The sequence below is a fragment of the Aptenodytes patagonicus genome, chromosome 3 (genome assembly GCF_965638725.1).
Source record: "Aptenodytes patagonicus chromosome 3, bAptPat1.pri.cur, whole genome shotgun sequence".
NCBI lineage: Eukaryota > Metazoa > Chordata > Aves > Sphenisciformes > Spheniscidae > Aptenodytes > Aptenodytes patagonicus.
The window spans coordinates 24,839,195-24,864,199 of record NC_134951.1 but is presented as its reverse complement, the minus strand read 5'-3'; the positions used below and the strand labels follow the sequence as shown (position 1 = coordinate 24,864,199).

At 39.3% G+C, this 25,005-nt stretch overlaps 1 protein-coding gene across 2 annotated transcripts in view; it reads right to left on the bottom strand.

Moving 5' to 3' along the window:
* The window catches only part of MYOM2 (myomesin 2), a 95,887-nt gene that overhangs the window by 64,972 nt on the left and 5,910 nt on the right, over window positions 1-25,005 (bottom strand). The window contains exons 1-9 of one of the 2 annotated variants that reach the window (XM_076332904.1): window positions 23,060-23,167; window positions 15,015-15,148; window positions 13,855-13,974; window positions 11,474-11,612; window positions 11,134-11,291; window positions 10,166-10,258; window positions 802-890; window positions 671-721; window positions 225-389 (exon numbers count right to left, since the gene is read on the bottom strand). In XM_076332904.1, the coding sequence (XP_076189019.1) occupies window positions 225-389; window positions 671-721; window positions 802-890; window positions 10,166-10,258; window positions 11,134-11,291; window positions 11,474-11,612; window positions 13,855-13,974; window positions 15,015-15,121 (922 nt within the window). In that variant the 5' untranslated portion in view covers window positions 15,122-15,148; window positions 23,060-23,167. Of the gene's footprint in view, window positions 1-224; window positions 390-670; window positions 722-801; window positions 891-10,165; window positions 10,259-11,133; window positions 11,292-11,473; window positions 11,613-13,854; window positions 13,975-15,014; window positions 15,149-23,059; window positions 23,168-25,005 lie in introns of those variants that run through there. The other variant, XM_076332905.1, reaches the window with a different exon arrangement.

The following is a 25,005-nucleotide window of genomic DNA, read 5'->3' as shown; positions in this document are numbered from 1 at the left end:
TAGATAATATGAGTTTACCTCCTGTTGCTGTAAATATGTGCTTAAGAAAAGGTTGAACAAGTCATTTAATTGAAAGAGAGTGCAGGTCTATAAATTATAACTAGAGATATTTGTTTGCTCTATTCCAAATTTAATTCAAGAATCTCATGTTCTAAGCCTGGTCTGTGTCCTCAGTGTTTCCTCCAGCATTTTCCAGGTAGCTTCTATTCAATGTACTAACTTACCATCTCTATACCACTCAGCACGGGGTTGTAGTCTTTTCAGGTCTGGGGTGATCAACATAGAACACTTCAGGGTCAGTGTTTCACCTTCAGTTCCAAAGGTGACTCCAAACTTCTCCAGAAACTGGACATCAATGTGGGTGAAGCAAACGTCATACGACAGAGGCACTATGCATGAGAAAATGAAAACTTTCTTGAGTATAAGTAAATTGTACTTGGCACAAAAAGATTACTGTCCGATCTGAACAGGAGATGGAGCTCTCTATTATACTGTATGCTGATCTAGAAATGCAACTGGGAAAGCAAAAGCGTCTGGACAGCTCCTATTGTAACTGAATGCTTAGAAAGCAAAGCCAGAAGAAGCAAGTTGTATCCAATTTTCTCATCTGTAAAACATCACTCTGATAAGAGTACATAAACTATCCAAGCAAAAAGAAAAAAGTGCTTACAGTGGAAGGGCATTATCCCAGCTGGGTGAGGCTCTTCATCCCCTCTGAACCCTATAAATAAACATACAATAAACAGTCAATGACATGAGCATGATATTTATTTCTTGTTTTAATCATGAAGTAGGACTTACTTCGCACAATCACAGCACAATTAGTTGATGCCTGCCCATGGACATTTGTTGCAACTGCTGAATAGGTAGCAGAATCATCAAAATCAGCTCTGAAAAGGGAAAGGAGGAAAACAGATGACTCTCTATGCAAATACGAATTCTCTTAATGATTGATATTACAAACTAAGCTACATCAACCCCAAGGAAAGTGTATAAAGGTCTTTGCTGGTGTCACACAGTGCAAGACGTTGATGAAAGACAATCAGAAAGCTGGTACTGTTTTTTCCTGCAGTTTTATCACAGCTTAGTGTGCAGACTGCATTAACTTGAGCAAACTGGAAATGACCTTTAGAGAATGATCAAAAGGAGATAGCTGGAGGATGCCAGTCTGGCTATTCCCTTTCTGCATGTAACCTTCCTTAATCTGTCTTGCCCTTCTGCCACGTATTTTAAGAAAGAGACATGGAAGAAAAGTGTATGTGATGCTTGCAGAAATTCCTCCTTCTACGGCTATTCCCAGCAGGCAGATACTGGCATTTTTTGCCTCTCTCATATCTCTTAGGCAATCCAGAGGAAATGATACAAAACCAGGGAAACTGACCAAAATTGTTTATGGGCATAAATGTTTTGGCTTGATATATTTTTTTTAGTGAGAAAAGATATTTATTATGCAAGGACAATATAATGAAAAATAAAGCAAAAAAATAGTTACTTCATGCAAAATAGGACCCAGTGATGGATTGTCTCACTTACTACATCCTTCCTTGAAGAAGAAGTTACATTAGCAGATATATGGCCAGGTGTTAAGATATAGGTACAAACTTTGATGTCCCAGTTCCTTTCTTATTTATAATGGGGTCAGTCAGGAGAAGAACTATTGACATAAAATTGAAGTAAAGGAAAGGAAACTAAACTGTGTGCAAACATTTTTTGGGGGTGCAATTACTCAAATTTACAGTTGAAATAAACTTATTTGCTATGTTTCTAATAAATATAAATATAAGTGACTACTGACTAGAAAAAGTTAAAAATATTTTGGACTAGTTTTTGGTAAAATGCAGATTTGGGTAGAATGAGATTTCCCCAATTTTTCTGAAAGAACTTAGTCTGGATGAAGAAACAATTTTGAAAAAGGTACAATATTTCATTTTTACATTTCAGAATGAGTATTTTAATTTAAAAAATTATTTCAGAATTTACTTCTGCTTTGTTTTCAGAAACATACTAAATACTCTAACATGAAATAAAACATTTTGGTTTTGAATGGACAAAATTTTTTTTTGGTCCATTTCAATGTTTTTTCTTGAATTTTTCCATTAGCCAAATATTCTACAATATGTCTGTCAAACAAAATTGTTGATGTTTTTTTTATTTCTTGGAATTTCTATTAGGTTGAGCCATCAGCTGATCAGAGTGCTGTCTGAAACACACACAATTAAATCCTGCTTCTGTGTAGTTCATTTAGTAGTGCATTTAATGGAGGCCACTCTGAAATTTCCAGTGATGAGATACAATGTTCTGTATGCATGCACTTAGTTTCTTCTCAGAAGAACAAATTTGTATCTTCTTGGCAACTGCCAGATGAAAGGGATGAAATTCTGGTTGCGCTTGTCTTCTAAGAGGTCATATATCCCAGGTGTGAGAGAAGAAAGAATATATAAAAGTGTTTGATGTAAATTGCATAACAGGATGCCAACTTTGGGGTATGCAGCACCTGTGACAGGCACATCAGACACCTATTTTTCAGTTCTTGCATATATTCTGGACAGCGTCATATCACAAAAATGATACTATCTGTACTGTGATGTCTAAAACACAACTTGATGAAAGTTCTAGTAAATTGAGATTTATCTCTCTATATGTACAGGACTAACAGCTCCTCCTGGAGGCAACTCTTCAGCCACACATTGCACAAAATAAAGCAGTAAAATACAAAGTTGATCATACAATTAATTATCAAATACAGAGAGGTAAGTCCTAAGATTAGGCCACTTAACTAAAAAGCCTGCAGTTGGGTGTGAAGCCCTTGAGCACCCTACTACAGTCTGGACAGGCATAGTAAGTCTGAAAAACAATTTAAAAGAATTTAAATACTAGGCTCGCTATTATTCAACATTTTTTTTTTTGTTTTCAGGAAGGATTTAAAAAAATGCCAGTACCTGTTCACAGATCTATATAAAGCTTAACCTATTCTGGACTTGCTTGAAAGCTGTCAGACTTGACGACATTCCTTTGCACTAAAAACTTCTTAAAAGAAGAACATTTTTTTTACTATCCTAATTTCACTCTGTTTAACACTTGGGTGATAAAATGCCAAAAGCAAGGTAAAACTGCAGTACAGGCTTTTTTCCTAAGTCATGTTATAATGTCTCTATACTGAAATGTACATAGTTCATACATTTATCACAGCCCAGTACAGTGTCTTGCTATAATGAAGCAAGCTAACAACAAATGAGGCATCTCAAAAATTTCTTACAAGAAGGGGCATTGCAGAATTAACTGTACTGGAACTGTAAGGTGTTCTCATCACTCTGCACTACATCCCCACTTTAAGGTGATATATATATATAGAATATACAGTAAATAGTATATAGTATACAGTATATTTAATAACATATATTATGTGTTAGCAAATTAAAGTGTTGGATCATTTGTCCCCAGAAACTGGATCTCCATCACCCTAGTGCTGATGTGTTAGAACAGCCTTTGGCATGCCTTGGGGTGCGCCAGCTCGCCAAAAGGATTCCCAGACACAGCTCAGGAGATAGTAAGGGACTATTTCCAGAAAACAGCCTGGATGTCCTGACAGTCCTGTGCTGAAGGACAAGAGAATTAGTCTATTCCATGCCAGGAGGCTGCTGTGGCAGAGGACGTCTTTAATTTACTATGTCAGGCAGAGTCCAGGAGTGCAATTCATAGGCACTGGTGGCAGATATATGCCATAGCGTACCCTGCAGGCCTTGTCCCCAGATACATGCCCTATAAAGGCTTCCTGCCCTCCAGCCCCCAATCCAGGCCACTCACCATCCTGCCCAAAGACCTATGGAGGTGCACAGTGTCCTCCTACCACCTATGTGTCCAGGCTTCTCCTGGGTAAGCTAGACCATCCAGGAGGATGGTGCACATTTATATCTGGCAGGGCATGTGCTGAGGGAACCGTGCTGCATTTGCTGATGAGGTGCTGATCCATTCCTGGGCTGGACATGATTTAGACAGCATACAGCATCCATATCTTAACTGAGTGATGAACACTACCCCTGTTGTATCTCATCACTGGAAATTTCAGTGGCCTCCATTAAATGCACTACTAAATGAACTACACAGAAGCAGGATTTAATTGTGTGTGTTTCAGACAGCACTCTGATCAGCTGATGGTTCAACCTAATAGAAATTCCAAGAAATAAAAAATACTACATTGCTGTTTTAGGCCATTCCCTCACATAAACAGAGCATTACTTCGGGCTGCTTCACTTCTGTCAAATCCAACTTAACTGCTCTTTAACATTTCATTGTTACAGAGTGTTGACAACAAGGATAAAATATCAGTATATCTTAACTGAGGTTAACTCTGATTAACTATCATGTTAAAATAGTCATCATCTGATCTCAGTGTTGGCTTCATTTTTCCAGCAAAACAACAGATAAAATAGTCAATAGGAACTCATTTCTGTAAGAATTACACAGGATTCAGGATCTAAAGAGTGATTTATCATTAACCACAAGATGACATAAAAATAATACTGTAACTATAGAAATGTGTATTCTGAACAAATGCGAGGCCCCAGTCTGTGCTAGACCTCTCAAAGCATCAGAAATTTAGACATGTAAGAACTGCAAAGTTGTCTCCCTAAAATGAAGAAGCAGAATGGCAGATAGCTGATTAACATTTCAAATGGATATGTATCTGTGCTCATCTCAGTCCCCCCCCCATAGTTTTGCTCTCATAAGGAATAGCAAAATACATCGCTTAATGAGATTTTTCCTGTTTGTGATGGTCTCCAAGGTAGAGAAAACAGATTATGATCCTAAAAGTCTCTAGAACAGACAAGAGATTCACAAAAGGGTTGTTTCTTTAGCCCAAGAAGTTGAAGTCTGAAGCCCAAGTCTGAAAGCAACTATTTGACAGAAGTTAGTGATGGAATGATAATTAATTTTCCCAAGGAGAACAAAAGAAAGAAGTTACTGACCAAATGACTGACCACACTCTTACAACATCCTTTGGTTTTATGAAGAGAAACAAGGTACTTACAGTTATTATGAACATACAGGTAACAATTCCCCAGGCCAGGTACTTTCTGCTATTTAAGAGGTCCTAACAACCCTACCCATTTTCTGGAGGTCACCGCTTTGGAAGCATTTTACTTGCTATGTTCTCTAACCTGACTCTCCAGGAGAGAAATCAAACCATCTTAGATAACGTAGTACTCAGTGGAATACCTTCAAATCTGATATTGGAAGTGCATGGGGTAAGAGCTACACAGCACATTTGTTTAATACCCACTCTGAAGAAGGCTGGACAGGATGACAAGTCACATAAGGTCCTGACTCTCCTTTCATGCCAGATAATGCTCAGATTGAGGATTATGCTGGAAACTATCTACTGCCTCGTATGCTAAAAACCCTAGATTTCCTAAATTGCACTGTAAAGTGCATTGAGCCAAGACTAGTTAGAAATGATATTTGAGGTACCCAGGAGGCAAGGTGTGGTCTCTCCAACAGTTATTCTTGCATCATGATGGAGAATGTGTTTTCCAACCTTTACAAAGGTCAGATAAAATATGCATAGAGTACATTTAGATAGCATGACATGTGAGTGCAGAGCTGTATCTGTCCCAAGGTATTAATACTTTTTGTGAAAATTAAATTGCCCTGAATCCACATGAGGTTCTGAAGTGCTAATATTTGTGCGAGGAATATTCCCCAAGCAGATACATCTGTTTAAAACGCATATATTCATCCATCTGCCTAGTGTAGATTTAAACACAGGAGTTAAGAGTGAAATAACATTTTTGACTGAATTGGAACACAATTCAGTGCATGTCAAGAACAGGAAGCAGAATGTAGTAAATTACAGACTTGAAATTGCCTCTTTTGAATGCAAATGACAAAATTTTCAGTGTTATGGCTATATGACATTAAAATGTGGAAATACTCTACAGGATTACCATCTCGTGCTGATTCTCCAGTCAGACTGAATCTGACTGATCCTTTCTGTTTGGTTGGGTTTTGGTTTTACTGAAGAGGGGACCTCTGTTACAAGGTGGCCACTTCCTCAAGCTCCCAACTACCGCAGCTTATAGGGGACGATGACGGACAGATCAGAAGATCACAGACCATTTCATTTGGGGCTGTTGTTTGCATTTCAGCAAGAAAAGAAGAGTGGAAGTACACCATTCCAGCTGCCTATACACTCACTGGTACTGCATACCTGCGAAACCCTGGGTGCTGCAGTTTATCACCCGATCAACCCTATACAGCTCAAAGGCTCTGCCTTCTGTGCCGATGGACTGCCTTTGCCGCAATGCCTCTACTCTGCTCTGCTCTGCTTCCACCTACAGCAGGAGAAAGGGCAAGCCTCACTCTATCTCTCCAGATTAAATCATCTCAAGCCTTTTGTGCCTAATCAAACTAAAATAGCGCTGTACTGACTGCACAGTGTCACTTGTTAAATGAGAATAGTTAGAAGAGAAGGTTCATTCAATTTTTAAGCTTTTTTTTTTTTTAAAGCAATGCTGGTGGTGCTGAGGAGTGGAGCGCCTGATGAGAGGGCTAGCTCTGCCTACTGGCAGCAGGTGTTACACTGCACTCTGCTGGCTCTGCCACACATTTTTGCTGATGCAACCACAAACCTTTTCTGCTGCAATTACAAGCACTTCTTAAGCGATGACTTAATGAAACAGGAAAGGGAGAGGGCTTTAATAAAAGACAAAGTACTGCCAAACTTTGAGCTTTGTATAGGCGAGACTGTGCAGCCACATCATCACACTGACAGAGCTCTGGAAAATCAAACTTCCTTCCCTGCTCCTTCTACCGTCCAGCCCCCATCAGCTCACCTGCCTGCTCACTGAGGGATGGGGGTCAGGAACACCCCCCGTCAGGACCATACTGTTGTCCCCTCTATGCCCCAGTCAACATATCAGGAAATGGAATATAGCCATTCACAGCTGCATAAAGCTAAGTGATTCATTTAAGGAGGCATAAGAGTAAACAAACAAAAAAAAAAACCAAAAACTGTTGCTAAACAAGTAGCAGCAACTAAGAAATTCAAAATGTTATGATTTTTAATTACTAAGATATACAATAAGACAGAAAATATTTTGCAGCTGTGCTATAAAGTAGCGGGGCATCCTCATCTTGACTACCTCTGATATAGAAATCTTTTCTTGTATTATGTGCCTATCCGTAGTTAAATTAGGTGGGATAAAGAAATACATTTTAAACAAACCTTCACATTCTCAGACATGTATCAATCACTTCAACTACCAGTAGCTTTCCCTCAGAGGATTCCTCACAGTCTCCTCTGAATCACCTATCAGAAGTGAGATGAAAGATGAGATGAACCACTACCCCAGTGCAGGCTGGCAATATCTCTTCTCCTATAATTATGAGATGTGCAAAAAATATAATGAAACTCCAAATCCCTTTTCTTTACTGCTCAAGGGAGACCTTGAGCTCAAGCTTCCAATTGAAGAAGCCTAAAAGGAACAAGAAAGCGGCACTATATGATAATGATAGTGCTGAATGCCTGCAGAAAATGTGGTAAATTGAGCACAGAGCACCATAAAAATATGAGACAGAGAAATGAAAATGATCTGGTCACTGTATAGGCTTATGGGTCTGGAAGACAGCAAACAGGGGGGGATGAAATTGTGTCCAGTTACTACTTTAAGATGACAAGGTGACGTTCTGGTTTTGGTGCCTCAAGAATTTTTCCACTGGGATCAAGGAATACTCATAGGAATAAATATCACAGTTGCATCAGAAGGAAAAGTTCACTCCCTGAGCTTCACTGAAGCGCTAGAATGGTAGCCAAGAAATTCCAAGGCCGTTCGGAGTGGCTGTGGCTCAGATGACATGCAGCTCAGCACTTTGGTGTGAACAGCTGAGAAGAGCACAGAAGTGGATAGGTAGAAAATTCCAATGGTTCTACTTCCCGGAAAAAAAATAATACTCCAAATATATGTGCACAAAGATACGTATGGAAGATCCAGAGTTAATTGATACATGTTTGTATGAAATCATTAATAATACATATATTTTAACCACTACCTAGACATCCATTTTTTTCAGTACAAGAAACACCTAATATTAGTAATGCACTATCAAAATGTTCTTCCATTTCCTGCACATTGATTTTCTGGGTTTTGGGACAGAAAATATGGCTGATGGTCAAGTTTTGAAATAAAACAGATTAATAATAAAGAAATTTAAGGTTAGAAATTTTAATTTAATAAACTGTATAAATCTATGGTAAATAAATCATAACTCTGGGTCTGCAATCCCCCAGTATTCTTTTAAGTGGAGAAGGGAAACCTGCGGGAGAGCAGCGAGGCATCTTTAGGTGGCAAAAAAAACATACTGCCAGACAGAATGAAAGAGAAATGGAGCAACAGTCTCTGAAGATGGTGGCTTGATTGAATGTAAGGGAGTCTGCATGAATACATACAGGTCTGGGACTAGTAAACAGTGGGTGATGATGGGTGGGTGTGGGAACCTGAGTGGGTGCCAATAAATGACCCTGTGGTATATCTGAATAAATATGGCTGGATCTGAACACTCCCAAAGCTGATTGTGGATGGTGTCTGCATGACAGATAACCAGCACAGGAAAGAGAAAAAAAGCACCAAGGGGATGTAAGCCATTAGTACCCTTCAGCCTGATGGTTACAGATGCTCAGAAAGCAGCACCAACACTGATTCTCATTTCTTCAAAAAGCCGTTTAGTCCCAAAATGTCACAAAAGGAACTTACATACTGCATACTGGACTCGCCAAGCAGCTGCTCATGGACATTAACCAAGGGAAATAAACACGGTCACAGTCACTCACTGGCAGGAAGTCACCCAAGTTTCATCTCCTGACTGTCACTCACACACATCCAGACAAAGGAGAGCATTTCCATTTTCCCTGCTGCAAGGGAGAGGATTACAGGAGGACAAGCTGTTTTTATCTTTTAACCTCCTGCTCCCATCTCCAAAAGTAGTGTTGGTGGGAAGAATCAGCCGTGTTGAGATCTCTCATGGATACAGGGAGCAGTCAGCAAGTTACCCATAGCCTGGGGGTAGAAGACTATGAGCGTCTTAGAAGTACTCATAAGTACCGCTACTCCTTGAGAAGCATCCCTTAAAAAGCAAGAACACAGTGGTTCTTGCTGACAGCTTCTCTACAGGGATATGTTTCTCGCATCCTGAGCTATGGAAAGGTGGAGAGTTGGGCTGGACTTTGTTGCAGGATGACAAAGGCAAGTAGTCCTTCCCAAAAGCAGAAGGAATGATGCACTTATTTTCTGTACCAATGCCACAAGGCTGTGCTCAGGGCTGCTTCCACTCTTGACAGATGGAGACAGGGTAGAAGATTAAATGTTTGGCTAGCCACAAATATTCCAGCTGTTTCAGCACAGCTGATGCTCATGTTCTGGAGAAATTAAAAGGGGGTTTTGTGTCTCTGCTGTAGATATTAATTTTCTTTTTAAATACCACAGTCATGTCCTCATTTTTCTTTGGGTTTTTATATTTTTTAAAAAAGCTTGTACCAAGTCGCATGTAACATGCAATAGTTCGATTGTTTAGGACAGTATGGGATTAGTTTTGGGAAGCTGTTCTACTAGGCATTTTCTATATGATAAGGTTAATATCATTTTGAAAAATAAAAGTAGTTAAATTAGAACCTTTAAAAAAAAATTTACACTTCCTTACTTTTTGGAGAATAAAAAAATGGAGATCAAAAAGTAAACAGAACCTAACATATCATAAAACAAATACTGACGACTGGGTATTCTTGCCCTGACAAGCTAAATTTTTTCTTACTTTATAGAGCTTCATCATGACAAGAATATAAAATACACAGACAATTTTCCACTTTGTATGCTGAGAAGATATAATTCTAATAAAAAAGGAACTACCATTCTTTCAGCTACTTACCTCTTCTTTTCTATCTTCTTGTAGATTGCTGGAGTTAAATAATAAAAATATCTAATTATTCATTTCATTTTCATGATCTAATATTCAGCTACTTAGTGAACCTTCTCTAGCCTAAATGTGAGTACCAACAGAGAAGTGTGCTGAATTTAAAAACTGTCGCAGCCTTTGTGTGAATTTTTAATTGTCATTAATACAAAATACTTTGTGTAGAGTATAAAAAACTGTTGTATTCCCCAGAATAATCTACCTGTTTATATGCAACACATGTACTCCATATTTGCTTTCAATTCTGTACTTTGCTGGATCACTTGCAGGGGTAATCAATTCCTCATTTTTGTACCTGACAATCAAGAAAAAATGAACTCATTAATATCAACTACTATTCACTGCATTAATTTAGTAGATTTTTACATCCAGATATCATTTACTATCATCTGAGCTCTCTCTATAAACCTTCTCTACCTGTATAGAGTATTTTCCCGTATGTATGGATAGATATAGATTGGACCACGAACGCAAAGGGGACCATCATTGCAGTGAGAAAGGGGAAAGAGAAGATGTGCACCCAAACCAGAAAAGCAGTCAGTGAAGCAGAGAGAAGATGGCATGTGACTTGAACTTTCTGGTCCACTAGCCCTGGCACAAGATGGGAAGCAAACTTTGTCTTGGATTACAGTAAAGCACTTCAGCACAAACAAGGGTAACAGCAACAGGATTGTGCCTCAGGTTAGATCTTCACAGTCCAGCCTGGGGCTCTCACATATACAGGACAGCGCTTGTCTGGAGAGGAGGGCAGCTTCAGGGATGTTACGCTACTGTCCACCTTAACAGAGGCTGACACAAAGTGAACACGGATACAGCCCATGGCAACAATGGTGCAAGTTTATCCAACTTAGCAAGCGGCCGGTGAGCTCTGTGTATTTTCCCATTTGCTACTTCATCAACAGGGAAATCAATGGCCAGAAAGACTGGAATGCCTTCCCCAGTCTGCCTTCTAAAATACTCGAGTTTGCTTCTCACACTGCACAGGGCCATTCAGCAATCTGTCGTCCGACTCCTTCCAGTGCAGTATCAACTGCTATGATCCAGCACATCTATAAGGATTATAAAGGGGGTTTAACATAGCCATTATGTGTGTGACACTTATCTGTTATGCCATAACTTCCAAATGAAAAAAGCTTAACAACAGGGGGCTAGGAAAAGCCAGTCTCTTACCATTGTACAACAGGGGTGGGAAATCCTTGTACGGTGAAGCAAAGGCTCACAGACATCTTTTCCCAGACAGTGTGAGACCTCAGGCGCACTAGAATTTCAGGAGCTCGACTTATACTTTCCTCAAAAGCATGTCTTTCCAGAGCCATATTTTCTTCTACCTATTAAATACAGGAAAAGAAAAGAAGCGTCTAACACCAGACTCAAATGGGGTAGAAGATCTAATCTTAAATCCACAAAATTAAAAGATGATAAATCACTATTGGCATTTGAAACACGGGCCTAAATTTCAGTACGTCTTATAATTCTGCTTGGATAGGAACAAAAAGGTTCAGCACTGTACCATCCTTTGTATAGCAAGTCTATCCAGATGTTCTCTAGCACCGTGCCTGGCTGTGTGAATCTCTTTTTCCAAAGCAGACAACTCACTGGCAAAGCGGATCCTTTTCTCTTCACTTGCGTGAGACTTCTGTTCATGAGTCCTGTAGGACAAGAAAATATATCAGGTAAGAGAACCAATATGAAGCTTTAAGATTGTCAGTCATACACATTAGGCAACTGTCCTGGTTTCGGCAGGGATAGAGTTAATTTCCTTCCTAGTAGCTGGCACAGTGCTGTGTTTTGGATTTAGGATGAGAACAAAGTTGATAACGCACCCATGTTTTAGTTGTTGCTAGGTAATGCTTACACTAGCCAAGGACTTTTCAGCTTCCCATGCTCTACTGACTGAGAAGGCTGCAGGTGCACAAGAAGCTGGGAGGGGGCACAGCCAAACTGGCCAAAGGGACATTCCATACCATGGGACGTCATGCTCAGGACATAAACTGGGGAAAGCTGGCCGGGGGGGCCGCTGCTCGGGGACTGGCTGGGCATCGGTCGGCGGGTGGTGAGCAATTGCACTGTGCATCACTTGCTTGGTGTATTATTATTATTATTATTATTATTATTATTATTATTATTATTATTATTATCATCATCATCATTTTATTTCAATTATTAAACTGTTTTTTATCTCAACCCACGAGTTTTTCTCACTTGTGCTCTTCCAATTCTCTCCCCCATCCCATCAGGTGGGGGGGAGTGAGCGAGCGGCTGGGTGGTGCTCAGTTGCCGACTGAGGTTAAACCACGACAGCAACTGAGGGCTCTGAAACTATACCAGCAAGATGTAAAATCTAGTTTAGGAATTATTCTTAGCATGCATCTGACTATCCTAATGAACATGTGAAATGAATATCAATTTTTCTTTGTTTTTTTTCCCCTGTACATGTGGTGCTATAGCTTCAGGTCTTGAAAGCTGGCATGGTCATGTTGACGTGGTACCCCACAGTCTTAGTCCTCTGGTAATCGAGATCAAGAACATGCCTGGCTTCCCTCTGGCCCCTAATTTTCCTTCCTATGGACACAAGAAGGCAGAGGAGTGAAGGTACGTTCTGTTCCTGTTCACACCCTCTTAAGAGTTGGGCCTTGCTTATGGTGTGCCTTCGGCTCTAGCACCTGGGAAGCTCTGCTAGCTCCATGGGCTGTATCAGCTGGCCTCACCTGAAAAGATACAGACCAAGGAGTTCACAAGGATTTGATGAACCGCTGCATGCAAAAAAGCTGTCCTTAGACAAGGGTGAGTGGGAAGTATTATAGAAACTACCAGGAAAAGACATTTTGAGAAATTTGTGGGTTGTTCCCTGAAAATCTAACTCCATAGATTTTTCAGAATTCCTAAAAAAAAAATCAACTCATAAATGTTTTTAGGAGAAGCTAGCTCAAGCTCCTGCATTCATGCTGATTCAGTAAGCAGCCTATGCTACTCTTTGCTTTGCCAACAGGACAAAAGAAGGGAGCTGAATATCAGACATTTCTAACATGGCTGTCATTATAGAATATGACAAGACTCTTAAAGCATAACTCAACATGCTGTGAAGCAAATGGGAAGACTTGCATGAAATTCAGTGAACAGTAGATCAAGACATTATTTGTCTGGCATTTTAAAAATATTTCTTTGTACCATTTCAATGTACTTTAAATACCAGCCTTGTTCTGCCATGTATTTTTTTATATTGATAAAATTTAAGACAGTTTTTAAAAAAATAGAGTATACAAATTAGTTTGATCTTCCTAGAACATTCTGTTCCTAGGATATATATTTCAAAACAATCAAAGTACCAGAACCATACAGATGTATATGTTTTTCATAACACATTTTCTACAAACAAGGCAGAATTCTTTCTTGTAGTGTAAATTCTCTGTGTCTTTGGTGCAGTCACTGTAGAGCATGGCAGAGCAGAAACAGATTCACTGTCAGGAATATTGCTGTCAACACATTTACTATAGGACTTCATATCAAGGCTGTAACTGAGACGTGACAGTAAGCCCTCTTGATATTAAGGAAAGAACTCAAAATGTTTAAATTGATCCAAACCAGAAATTCAGGAATAGTTGAGTAGATCTGTTCAAAACCGAGTTTTGGATCCCAGGCAGATTCTAAATTACTTCGGTTTTAAAGCTGTTTTCAAGGGTCAGAGTGGGGATTAGGGGAACAACTCTGGGTCGAAATATGAGATTGAAAGTAACACTCAGTCATTTAGTATTCCAGCCAAAATAGATTAGTGAAGAACAGTGACAGAGAAGCCTCCAGTCTTGTCAAGTCTGAAAAGAGCCCTGGCAAAAGAGTGACACTAAGTGGGACCAGAGCCACTACACAGGTCAGATGGGACCAACAGAGCTTTACCTTTTCCTGGATTCTTGTATTGCTTCATGAGCCAAGGTGCGTGCCCTCCTGGCACAGAGTCTACATGTTGTTTTTCCCAAGCCAGGTGATTCATAATAAGCAGCCTGTCTGGAAGCAGCCCTTCAAATATAAAAGAAACAAAAGACACTGTTATAACTCAGCAATTCTGGTAAAACATGAACTCACAAAAGTCAAAAAAGTACTTTAAATGAGCTGAATGCCATAACTGAGCACTGTTCAGTGAGAAAGCTACTTTGCATTCCTCACTAACTGCATAGGGTGCTGATTCTCACTTGTCCTTCAAGGGCTTAATGCCCATCATCTGTCATTGGGGATCATTAGGCATTTTATTTCATTCAGTTCTATTAAATTTATACTTATGTCAGTCTCCAATCATTCAAGTGCTATGATAGCACTTCAGTGAACCTCAAGGGTACCACCCTGTCTAACACACAAATCACACAGAATCCCTATAATGCTGTCTATTTCTAAATATTCCTGCCTTTCTATACTTCATGTAACCTTCTGCATAAACTCTTCTCTTTCACAGGGGAAGCTGGACAAGCTAGACAGCTAGTTAAGCTGGCTAGGCATCTTAATTACTGAGGAGGGAGGACAGTGATTCTTAAGCAACCAAGATTCCAGGCTTTGAGATACAAAGAATGTGTATCTTGTGGCTAAAACTCTGAGATTTCACGAGAGGAGTTAAACTTTTATTTAATTTTAAAAAAGGAAATTGAATGACAAAAACTATAATTAGGATTAGCCAACTTCAGGAGAAGGAATATCCTCATGTCATATGGAAGAATGGGTAAAAAACTGTTTCTATGATTTACAATAAATTTCATGGCAGTTTCTCTTAAGTTGGAGTTTCAACTGGAGCCTAAAAGGAAGACTTTGCAACTTGGAGGTAGTAAACAGGACAGATCCTGAGCTAAAAGGTCCGTGTAGGTGAGTTGCAATGTAGCTAGAAAGCCTAGCTGTGCTGGCGAGAGACTATAAGCAAGGAGCATCCTGACGGAAGGAAGTGGAAAACTACCATTCTGAACAAATCACAATTTTAGGGGGCAGAGGGGGAAGCTAAATATTTTGATTCTAAGACCTGATTACGCAAAATAGAAACCTCTCTATGCTCCGTACGTGAAATACATGGCACTTACTTTCTTGCTGCATATTCCTCAAGTACATATCTTGTCTGAATGTTGCGATAGGACTGATCAAAGTGCTTGTGCCTCCTCTGGTAAAATGGCATGGCTACTGATGACATACTTCAGTTTGTTACAATCAGTAATACCTGCAGAGAGTGAAATCACATTTAGCCATATATTTCAGACACTTAGGTTTGATATTTTTACATACATACATACACATGTGTGTACATGTACAAATGTATAAAGTTCCATCAATTTATGACAAACAGAGCCATCAATGATATACATGGGCACCTCAGGATGTATTTTATCAGCCACAGAGCTAGAAGAGAATTTGTCAGATCATTTTCCCCTTCTTTGCAGATGCCATTTAACAACACCACAGAAATTTCCAGGGATGGAAATTTGACAGCTTTTTGGGTGTTTCAGCTCTCTGCTCTTCAAACCTTTTACTTTGTCCCTTGTTGTAATTTATGCTGTTTCTTGTCCAATTCACCATGACAACAAAAAATAGACCTTATTCACCCAGTTTTGCAGCAGCCTGTTGAAGATTTTGTTTGCATCTCCTTTCAGCTCTCGTTTAAACTAAACAAAGCTGGCTCATCCAACCTTTTCTCATGGGTTATTTTTCCTAGACCTCCAATCATTCTGGTTGTCCTCCTGTGGACTTTCTCCAAAACGTGGTATAGTTTGATCAGTATTTGGATAGAAGGTTCTCAGAAACGTTCAGGGAGCTCCCAGAAGTGGTATGGGTGGGAAAAGCATGTTTACCACTGAGTTGGGGTTAAGTAAATTCCCAACCATGGTGATAAAATAACCTGGAGGTGCCCACATCCCTTTAGGTGCATTAGAAATATGATGACAACTTCTTGCAAAAGTGGGGAATGTTACCAGCTGTGTCCTGAGTAGGTGCCAGCTTGTGTAACTACAGTCTACTGAATAAGTCCCATTTACAGTCTCAGCTGGATGTGGGGCTCTACTCCTGGGCCACTTGGCCTAAATGGCGGTGAGGGATTCCAGGGAACAACTGAACAGCCAATACGATCTCCAAGAGATGGCTGCACTTCGGTGACAAAGGAAGCAATTTCCCAATACAAAGTCTATAAAGCAGCTTGGGCCAAACCTTGAAGTTTTTAGTCAGGCAAATTCCTGCAATAACATCTAATTTCCACCTGAAAAGTAAGGGGAACGCCCCCGTTGTTATACTCCCATTTGAGGCGCAGCCTGCCAGCTGCACTCCAGAAGCTGGGGCAAGGGCAAAGGCATGACCTGGGACCCACCTCGGGGCTACCCATTGGAAGTGAAGCAACACTAGCTCATCCAGGGGCCATGTTAAGAGGGTGTCAGGGCCCTGGGGGCAGCAGTGCACCTGACTGGCCCTGCCCAACCTCCTCCAGGGCTCCCCCCACCCTGCCCACAGCCCAGGACCCCATTTCAGTTCCTGGGGCCATCAGCCCTGCCCCAGCAACGCTGCAGCAGGGCCGGTCTCCAGTTCCTTACAGCCCGGACCTGCCCGGCCATGGGCCCTGCCAAGAAGAACCTGCCCATGATGGAAATTCTTAGACCTACACCAAAAGTCTGCATCTGTCACAAAAAGTCCCATAAGTAGGCAGCCTCATGATGCATATAAAATGAAAGCTCAAAGGGATTTGAATAGAAATCTCATAAACTCATTTAGATACAACATGAGCTCCTCTTAATTTCAAAGGCACTGGTACTGAGCAGTTTTAGGCTGTGTTCTGTTTCCTATCAAATACCTGGAGATATGTGCTTTGGGGACAAAAGTGAACAATACTCATGTTAAAACTCAGTTAATAACTGTTTCAGAAAAAAAAGTGGTTTCTGGTAAAATGAGATCTAGTTCAAAATTGAAGAAATTCAGTCACTACTTCATTGTCAACTTTCAAATTCCATGTAATTTTTTTGGTTTCATTAATCTTTTTACTATGTGAAAAGTACATGCAATCAATGTACTTTAATAAAATATTGCTGAAAATAGGTTTCTAAATGTTTATTACTTATTCTGAAATTAATGATATTTTCTGTCACATAATGGAATTTTTATTAGTATCGCATGTTTTGAAAAATCATTTCGCAAAATCCCCATTTGAAAATGGGAATTAATGATAAAATTGTCGAAAAATTACAGATATTATCAAGACTTGTGCATGAATTTTTACAGTGTGACTTGCTAACATTTTTTCTAATTGTATTACTAGACATATTGTACATGCAGAAGAAATTATTTTCTTCATTTCATTGCAGCAATTTACTCTTGAAAAATGAGAGCTAGATTTCTTATACAACATGTCATATTTTTAGAAAGAAGAATGTAAGATGATTCAGTGAAAGACTGCAATTCTTAGTTTAGCAAGTCATTTCATTTTACGTGTTTGTTTGGCAGTTTTGCCTGAATGGTATAAAATTAAAACCAAATTAATTAAAAAAAACCCCATGTTTCATAGGCTAAGAAATTGAACTTCTAAACATGGTAAAACACCTGTAAATACCATATTTCCACTATATAGTATTTACCAAGAAAAGGAAATGCTAGTTATTGATTAAGTAGTGTAATAAATTCCAGCTGTGTCTGATTGTTAGTTTCAGGTATTCAAAAGCAGATTCAGATGCCCCCAAGTCATGATGTTCTCACATCAGCTAGTTTTACTTTTCCAAGAGAAGGGTCTCTGCAGGAGAAGACAGTAGGTATATTTAATAGCAGATACATCTTATTAAAGAAAGTCATGAGATCTAAAGAGATGAGTTTTCACAATTTATCACCTGATAGCTGCATCTTCTGCATAACCTATAGTTACCTTTTCAATCCTTTTTCAAGAGATATGAGAACGACAAGTCACACGTTCAGGAATGAGAGCTTTAGGCAAAATATCAGACATTGCAAGACAAAAATAAAACAGGTTTACACCATTACTATGGGACATTAAAGAAATAAATTACCACATTTCTAGAGAAATAAGAAAGTTAACATGACCCAAGTTAGTACAGCATGGTGCAGCACCTTGCAGAGATGCTAGCTTAGTTAGGTGCCCTCATGCAACCCTGAGCTGACATGGACCTATTAACTCATCATACAACACATTGTCTTAGTTACATGAACATGAGCAGCCTTGGTTTCTCCTAGTTTTGGTATCTGTATGTGACATTATGCTATACCTGCAGACATCAAATACTGGTTTTCTTCCTGCTGCCTAACTGTGTGACTATTGTGTATATGACATTTGACTTCCCCCTTAGTTCATACATTAACTGGACAGTCAATGGTATAATGTTCCCTCTTTTCTATTTTTAATTAGCCTTTTCACCTAAATGAAGGTGCAAAGGGCAAACCCATAGATTAAGCTGACTCAGCTGTTAAGTGCTACTCATGTTTACATGTGGCCCAGTTAAAGAATTCTGTGAATTTATCAACATGCAATTTACGTGTTGCTATGTATATAACTCCCACTGAGATCTAATGTATAAGGGTTGCAGAATAATACCCCTGTGCCTGGATGGATCACAGTCTGGGTATTTTCATTTTTGAGATATTAGAAAACATCTTTGTCATTTACAGTTCAGCCTTTTCCACTAAATGTAAAACTTACATTTTAATTAGCATATCTTCTTCTATTAATCAGCACCCAGGGTTTCTCAAAATTTGGGTTCAGATATTTTTCACATTTACCCAAACACCCTTAGAATAGAAACAAATGTAGCCATCCACTCCCAGCCTCCATACAAACAATTAACTGAGCTTGTTAGCAGCCAGAGTCATTTTGCCTTCTGTTAACACAGAGGGGAGCTGCCTGGCAACAATTCCAAATGTAATAATCATCATCAGTTAATTACAATGATGCTTGCAGAGTATGTATTTAATACTTAATAGTGCTGCGAAGACAAGTATCTGAAGAGCAAAATCACAGCCCAACTGTAAAACCAGCTTCAGAAGAGTCTACAGAGCATGTAGGGTACCTTGAGTTAATGATAAGAGAAGTTTCTACTGTCTTCCTAGGAACAATGTGTTGACTGTTTTCTCAGTTTTCCACTGATACACATTTATGTGAGATGTTTGAAATATATACTAATATTTAGTCAACCTACCACTAACAGAGTTAGACAACATGATATGCAAATGACAGCTTAGCCCCACTGAAGTTATCGATTTAGGTGAACCAAGATTTTATTACTGGTAGTGGCTGGAGACTTAATTATACTGGCAAGTCAATTGGTGGAACTGACCCAAAAGCAAGATGCAGGCAGTGGTCCGGCAGAGGTATTGGGGAAAAAAAAAACATTTCCCAATGGGAAATTGAAAATTCAACAACAAAAAAAAATGCATAACTAGGCCAAGAGAAAGACAAATTAATTTTCTGGATAATTGTAACAAATGAAAAAGCAAATCTCAAGTTTTATTCACCAAGTTCTACTGGTATGTGACTGCAAGAGTTACAGAGAACTTGCTGAAATATATGGCCTGTATGTCACAAACAACCCTTGAACTACATCTATGCAGATCTTATTAACATCCCTGGATTTCAAGAAAAAGACCTAGAGTTACAGGACAAGATGGTCCTAAAACATTTAGTCTGTCATCCGACCTTTACTTTTTGGTGGAACAGAGAGCCATTGTACTCCTACCTTTTTTTTTTTATTATTCCTATTTATTTCTATGATTCTAAATGCTGGGAACATCAGAAGGACCTCAACTACACTAATCTATGTGCTGTATAAACCACTCAGAAGACTATTAAACCCAAACAAAAATATTAAGTCAGCCAAAATGTCCTTAAGGGTTAATGATATAAAACACAGGTGAATTAGATTGTTCAAATAAGTTTACACAAATATACATTTCCACGTGCTTAGTAGCATGTATAGAACAATTTATACTTGGTCATGAGTAAAGGGCAGAGTTTTCAGGCCAGGATATGCATAGTTTCATGCCATAGTAATACTGATCTGAATAGAAAGCAATAATCTAGGACCACGTGACAAGGGGCCACATTCTTGAACAGAGAAGCCAAGGGTCTGATATAGACATTGTTAGTTTGATAAGTGAGTTAATTTAAGATTTAAAGGACAGGCAGTAAATTCTAGCATGATCATTCACATAGCCTCAGAGAGCAGGCACACAACCAAATAAATTGATGGATGGGATTGACAAATGCCATGGGAAGAAGAACACGGTTGTGCTCACCATAGATAGACAACTTGCATTCCTGACTCAGGAGGCTCCTGTCATGAGCAATGCACTATACAGCATGTACTTTCTCTGCCTGACCTGTCAATGCTATACCATGCAACATGCACTTTCTTTGCTCATCTCTGTCCTTGACCATCTGCAGAAGTGCCAAAAATGATTTGTGTGTTCTTGTTTGCCCTCACGTAGCCTATCCTCCTCATTCTGCCTGAAAGATCAGTACATCCTGCTCCTACGCACATATCTTCATTCTTGATCTTCCTCTGTATCTCATCTTTCTTAAATATCTTTGACCATTTGTACTGACTTGAGGGTTTGTCCTGTTTTTCCCATGACATAGGCATTGTTTCCTCTACCCATCTGTAGTTCTGCTTGTTGTTCTCCACATTGTTCAAAGTTAAGTGTTTTTAGGAAGCCCTGTTTTGCCAATTTATACTTCCATGGTACATTAAAGCCCATGATATTTAACTGATAAAATATATTTAATTCCATACCACCTATATACCACAATGAAAGATAAAAGGAAAAAAAAGAAAAAAGAAAAAAAAAACACCTTCTAGTCACCAGTTGCTTCTAATGACCAGTTTAAAGAATTACCATATTGCCTCAGAAAACATGTGGTCCCTTCCAGATGGTTATGTCAATCCTGTAGAAACTGCAGTAGATAATAACATAAGAACATTTTCCCCTGAGAAACTTACTTTGGTGGAAATCATGTAAAACCAGCATGAATCATTACGCAGCTCACAGACACTACAGTCTAAATCAGAATGGGATGTAGAGGGTCCAGTAACATCTTCCCCATTTTGGTAATAAACTTTTAAAATGCTATTATGTCTCTCCAGTCTTTTATCTCTGTGTGCATGTGTGTATTTAGATCTTACGCAGAAAATTATGTTCTGTGTATGAAAAAGGATGAACTTAAAAAACCACACAATCTACTGTCATTTTAAGATGCTTCTGTCTTTCCCATTGAAGAGGCTTTTCCTTCTGCATAATAAGAATTCAGTTTTAACTTTTCTGACAACAGAATACAAATGCTTCTGAAATTAAAAAAGTATGTGGAATTCCCATTTGCTTAAACCATACGGAATTCCAGACATTACTCAGCAAGCTTTGAGATTCCTTGTCTTTTCTGATGTCTTTAGCTACATCATAGCTGTCTTACTTTTTACTGATCATACCTCCTTTGTATGGGAATAGCATTATCCTAGTATCACAAATCAGTTCTAAACAGAAATCTTGTGGACAACAGGTTCAATCTGGTTCAAATCATCCCAAGAAGCACATGCATTACTCTTCTCATTAAACCTAAAAATGGAGTTCTTTTATCAATTTCTAGTCATCTGAATGTCCAGCAAAGCAACATTTTCAAGCAGCTGATGATGCTGGCCATCACAGATGGGTCTATTCTTTATTAATAATTTCATATGTTTTGAATGGGTAGACTTTTAACATTTCACTACATCAAGTGATTCCGCTTACAAAGACATACAGGTAGATTAAGCAGCTTAATGCAATCATTTGGCTATAGCACGTGTATTATAAGCTAGAATGCACACCTTGACCTTGTAATAGTCCCTGAATGGTTTTCTTCACCCTCTAGCCATAATGGTTAGTGAGGAAGCAATTTGGAATATACCATGGGTGGTCACGGTCATCGTCATAGCCACAGCCCTTGATGGAGTTAACCACCAGCTGTGATCTGCAGCAAATACGTATGAGGCAGAGCCGTAGGTACCCTTCCATCAAGTGAGGTCATTGTTGTGGAGGGGAGCGCCAGTTTCTGCATTGTTGTGAGTCTAAAAAATGTAATTTTGGCTTTTCTATGGCTCTCATGATGGAAGGGAGTGGAAGCCCCCAGTTTGACTTCTCTTGCCATATCCTCGTTATAAGCTAAACTGTATATAGTCCAGAGAGAGTACTTCTGTAGACACTTTCTTATGAATTCATGGTATTACATGACTGGGAATTAAATTAGGCTGAATTTGGCCACATTGACTTGAAACTTTGCCATCCTAACACTCCAAATGCACAAACAGTCACAACGTTTCCATAAAGTTTTAAGATTTCCCTTCACTTGGTGAGTGTACTACATCCCTTCAACTGGACAGCAAGGAATGTGAGACAGTGAGATAGCAAAAGTCAGTCACTTGCCATCATCCCAACCTTCATTGTCCTTCATTACGATACTTTCATTGGCTCACAGGTATTATCAACACACAGGCATAGTTTCAAGAGCATGAACGTGATTTCCCAAGACTCTATCACTGGTATTTAGCTGGAATTTTCATGTGGCACAGAACACAACACATAACCTAGAGCAATACAGACACCAGAAATGCATCTTCTGAAGACATGTACTTGAAAGTATGGTAGACAAAAAATAAAAGTAGAATTTTTTCTCCTGGCTACATCCTATTCTTCAGCATGTCAGACAGTTTTGCCAGCTACTATAGGATTTTATGCTTAATTAGTTATGCATATACTTCAGATAAATCATGTTTTGTCTCTTTATACAGTATAAGCACACAAGAAAGTGGCATTGCCAATATATGTGCAATTGGAGAAGCACATATACAAATAGAGCTATGGATTGGTATAATGCAGTTCTTTATATGCAGAAAGAAACAGAGGAAATGTAATACACAATAAAATCAAGATGACTATGCACAGAATAAAGAAATTCCACTTTACTTTTTTGTTTGCCTTTTCATAAATCAATCTGTGTCCTGCTTATTGCTTGTTTTCCCCTAAGAAGGTAATTTTTTTTTACAGAAAAGCACCCAACACCCTCCCACAATCGCTCCCATTTATTCTGAACAAGAAAAACTTAGATGAAAAATGGACTTACCAAGGGATACAGAAAAATTGCAAAGCAGAGAGGAAGACCAGCCTTTCCCAGCTTAGTAAACTCTGGCTGAGGAAAACAAAAATAATTCCCCTCTCTAAAGGCTACTGCCCCTTCACTCCCATTTAAGGGCAGATGCAACGCTATATTTAGAACTAACCAAGTGATTCTCCCAAAACTGTGGTCAGCCCAACAGGCAATAAGGGTGTGATATAAAGGCAGAAGAAAAGCCCTAACCCATACGCAGTTTTATACTGTCTTTTAATAAAAATAGACCTCATTCCTAAAAGAAGCAGTTGTTTATGTTAAAAGTGGGGTTTCTTTTCCCAGCAACACCAAGCACATGGGAAACAGTTTAATGTCAGAAAACAGTTTAAACTTTTTATTTATAAATTATTGAAGTTTTAAAATAATCAGTAACTTAGAAGACCAGTGAGGAGACGTAAACTCCAGAATCTTATTAGTAGAGACATGAGATCCTCTTGGTGCCTCAGGCTGTAAAATGAGCCTCCTCGTTGCCTCCTTAAGAGCTCCCTGGATTTGAGAGCATGGCTGCAATATGTGAAGGCATAGCAACTATATAAAAAGCCTATTAACATGGATTTGAAGAAAGTCCAGTTCCTACTCACTATTTCCATCTCCATAATGTCACCAGTCAACCTGAGAAAGATTTCTCTGTGTCTTGTTGGTAAAGTAGGAGGAATTAATAAGCATAGAGGCATATACAGGCAGAGGAAAAAACACAGCCAAAATACTCGATTCTGTGAGACCCTGATGGTCCCTGAGGGTCCCCGATTACTACCAACTAAAATGGAGGTTTGGTGCTTGCAGGGCTCCTAGATTTCTATCCAGAAGGTCCAAGGCACCACTGTGGTGGCTCTGACATGTCCAGATGTGATGGGGTAGCAGCACTTGCTCTGCAGAGCTGGTGAGCGTGGGCTCAGTCACTCTGCCCCATTCTGGTGGTGTGCAACCCCGTAGGGATTTGTCCCATGATGTGAGCCCATATGAGGGAAGGGAAGGGAAGGGAAGGGAAGGGAAGGGAAGGGAAGGGAAGGGAAGGGAAGGGAAGGGAAGGGAAGGGAAGGGAAGGGAAGGGAAGGGAAGGGAAGGGAAGGGAAGGGAAGGGAAGGGAAGGGAAGGGAAGGGAAGGGAAGGGAAGGGAAGGGAAGGGAAGGGAAGGGAAGGGAAGGGAACTCTGACAAGACTTTGTGACAAGCGTGAAGAAATAATCACATTCCTCTTATTCTGCCTGGAAATAAGGACAACATGTCTGGGAAAACCTGGCTATATGGCAGATTTAATCACACCTCATGACTTGGCCCATAATGACTCAAATATCCAGTGAGTCAGCAACATACAGTAAATAGGGAATTCATTGATATTCAAAGTATTTGAAAATAACAAGATCTATTTTCAATTTACTTATACAGAAATGGGATCAACACCAAAGTCACTAAGTGACGATTAAGATCTTTCAATGCTCAGTATAAGAAACTTTGATACATGAGCAATGCTCTTTTAAGGCATGCTTTCTTTTTATGCATACATGTACGGGAAGCACAACAAGATGTGGAAAAGCCTTTAACCAATTGCTTCTAATCGCATCCGCAGTATTCATCCAAGTTTCCTAAATAGCTCTGCTAAGGATCTTTCCCCCTTTCTTATTGTTTAGGACTACCTTTTGCTTGACACAGACTTCTCCCTTCCTCCCATCAATCTTAAATTATAACTCAGTCTGACAGAATTAGATCTACAGAGACAGACACAGTGGAATGAGTGCATATGCACTGAGCATAGATGTTGCTTCAGAAGCAGCTGTCAAAGTAATTAGCATGTAATAATCCAGAGCAAACCCACTTTACTTACACAGCTCCTTCTCTTCTCTCCTATTGCATTTTCCTGTGGGAGGTAAAAGGTCGGTTTTCAGGAAAACTTTAAAGTTCTCA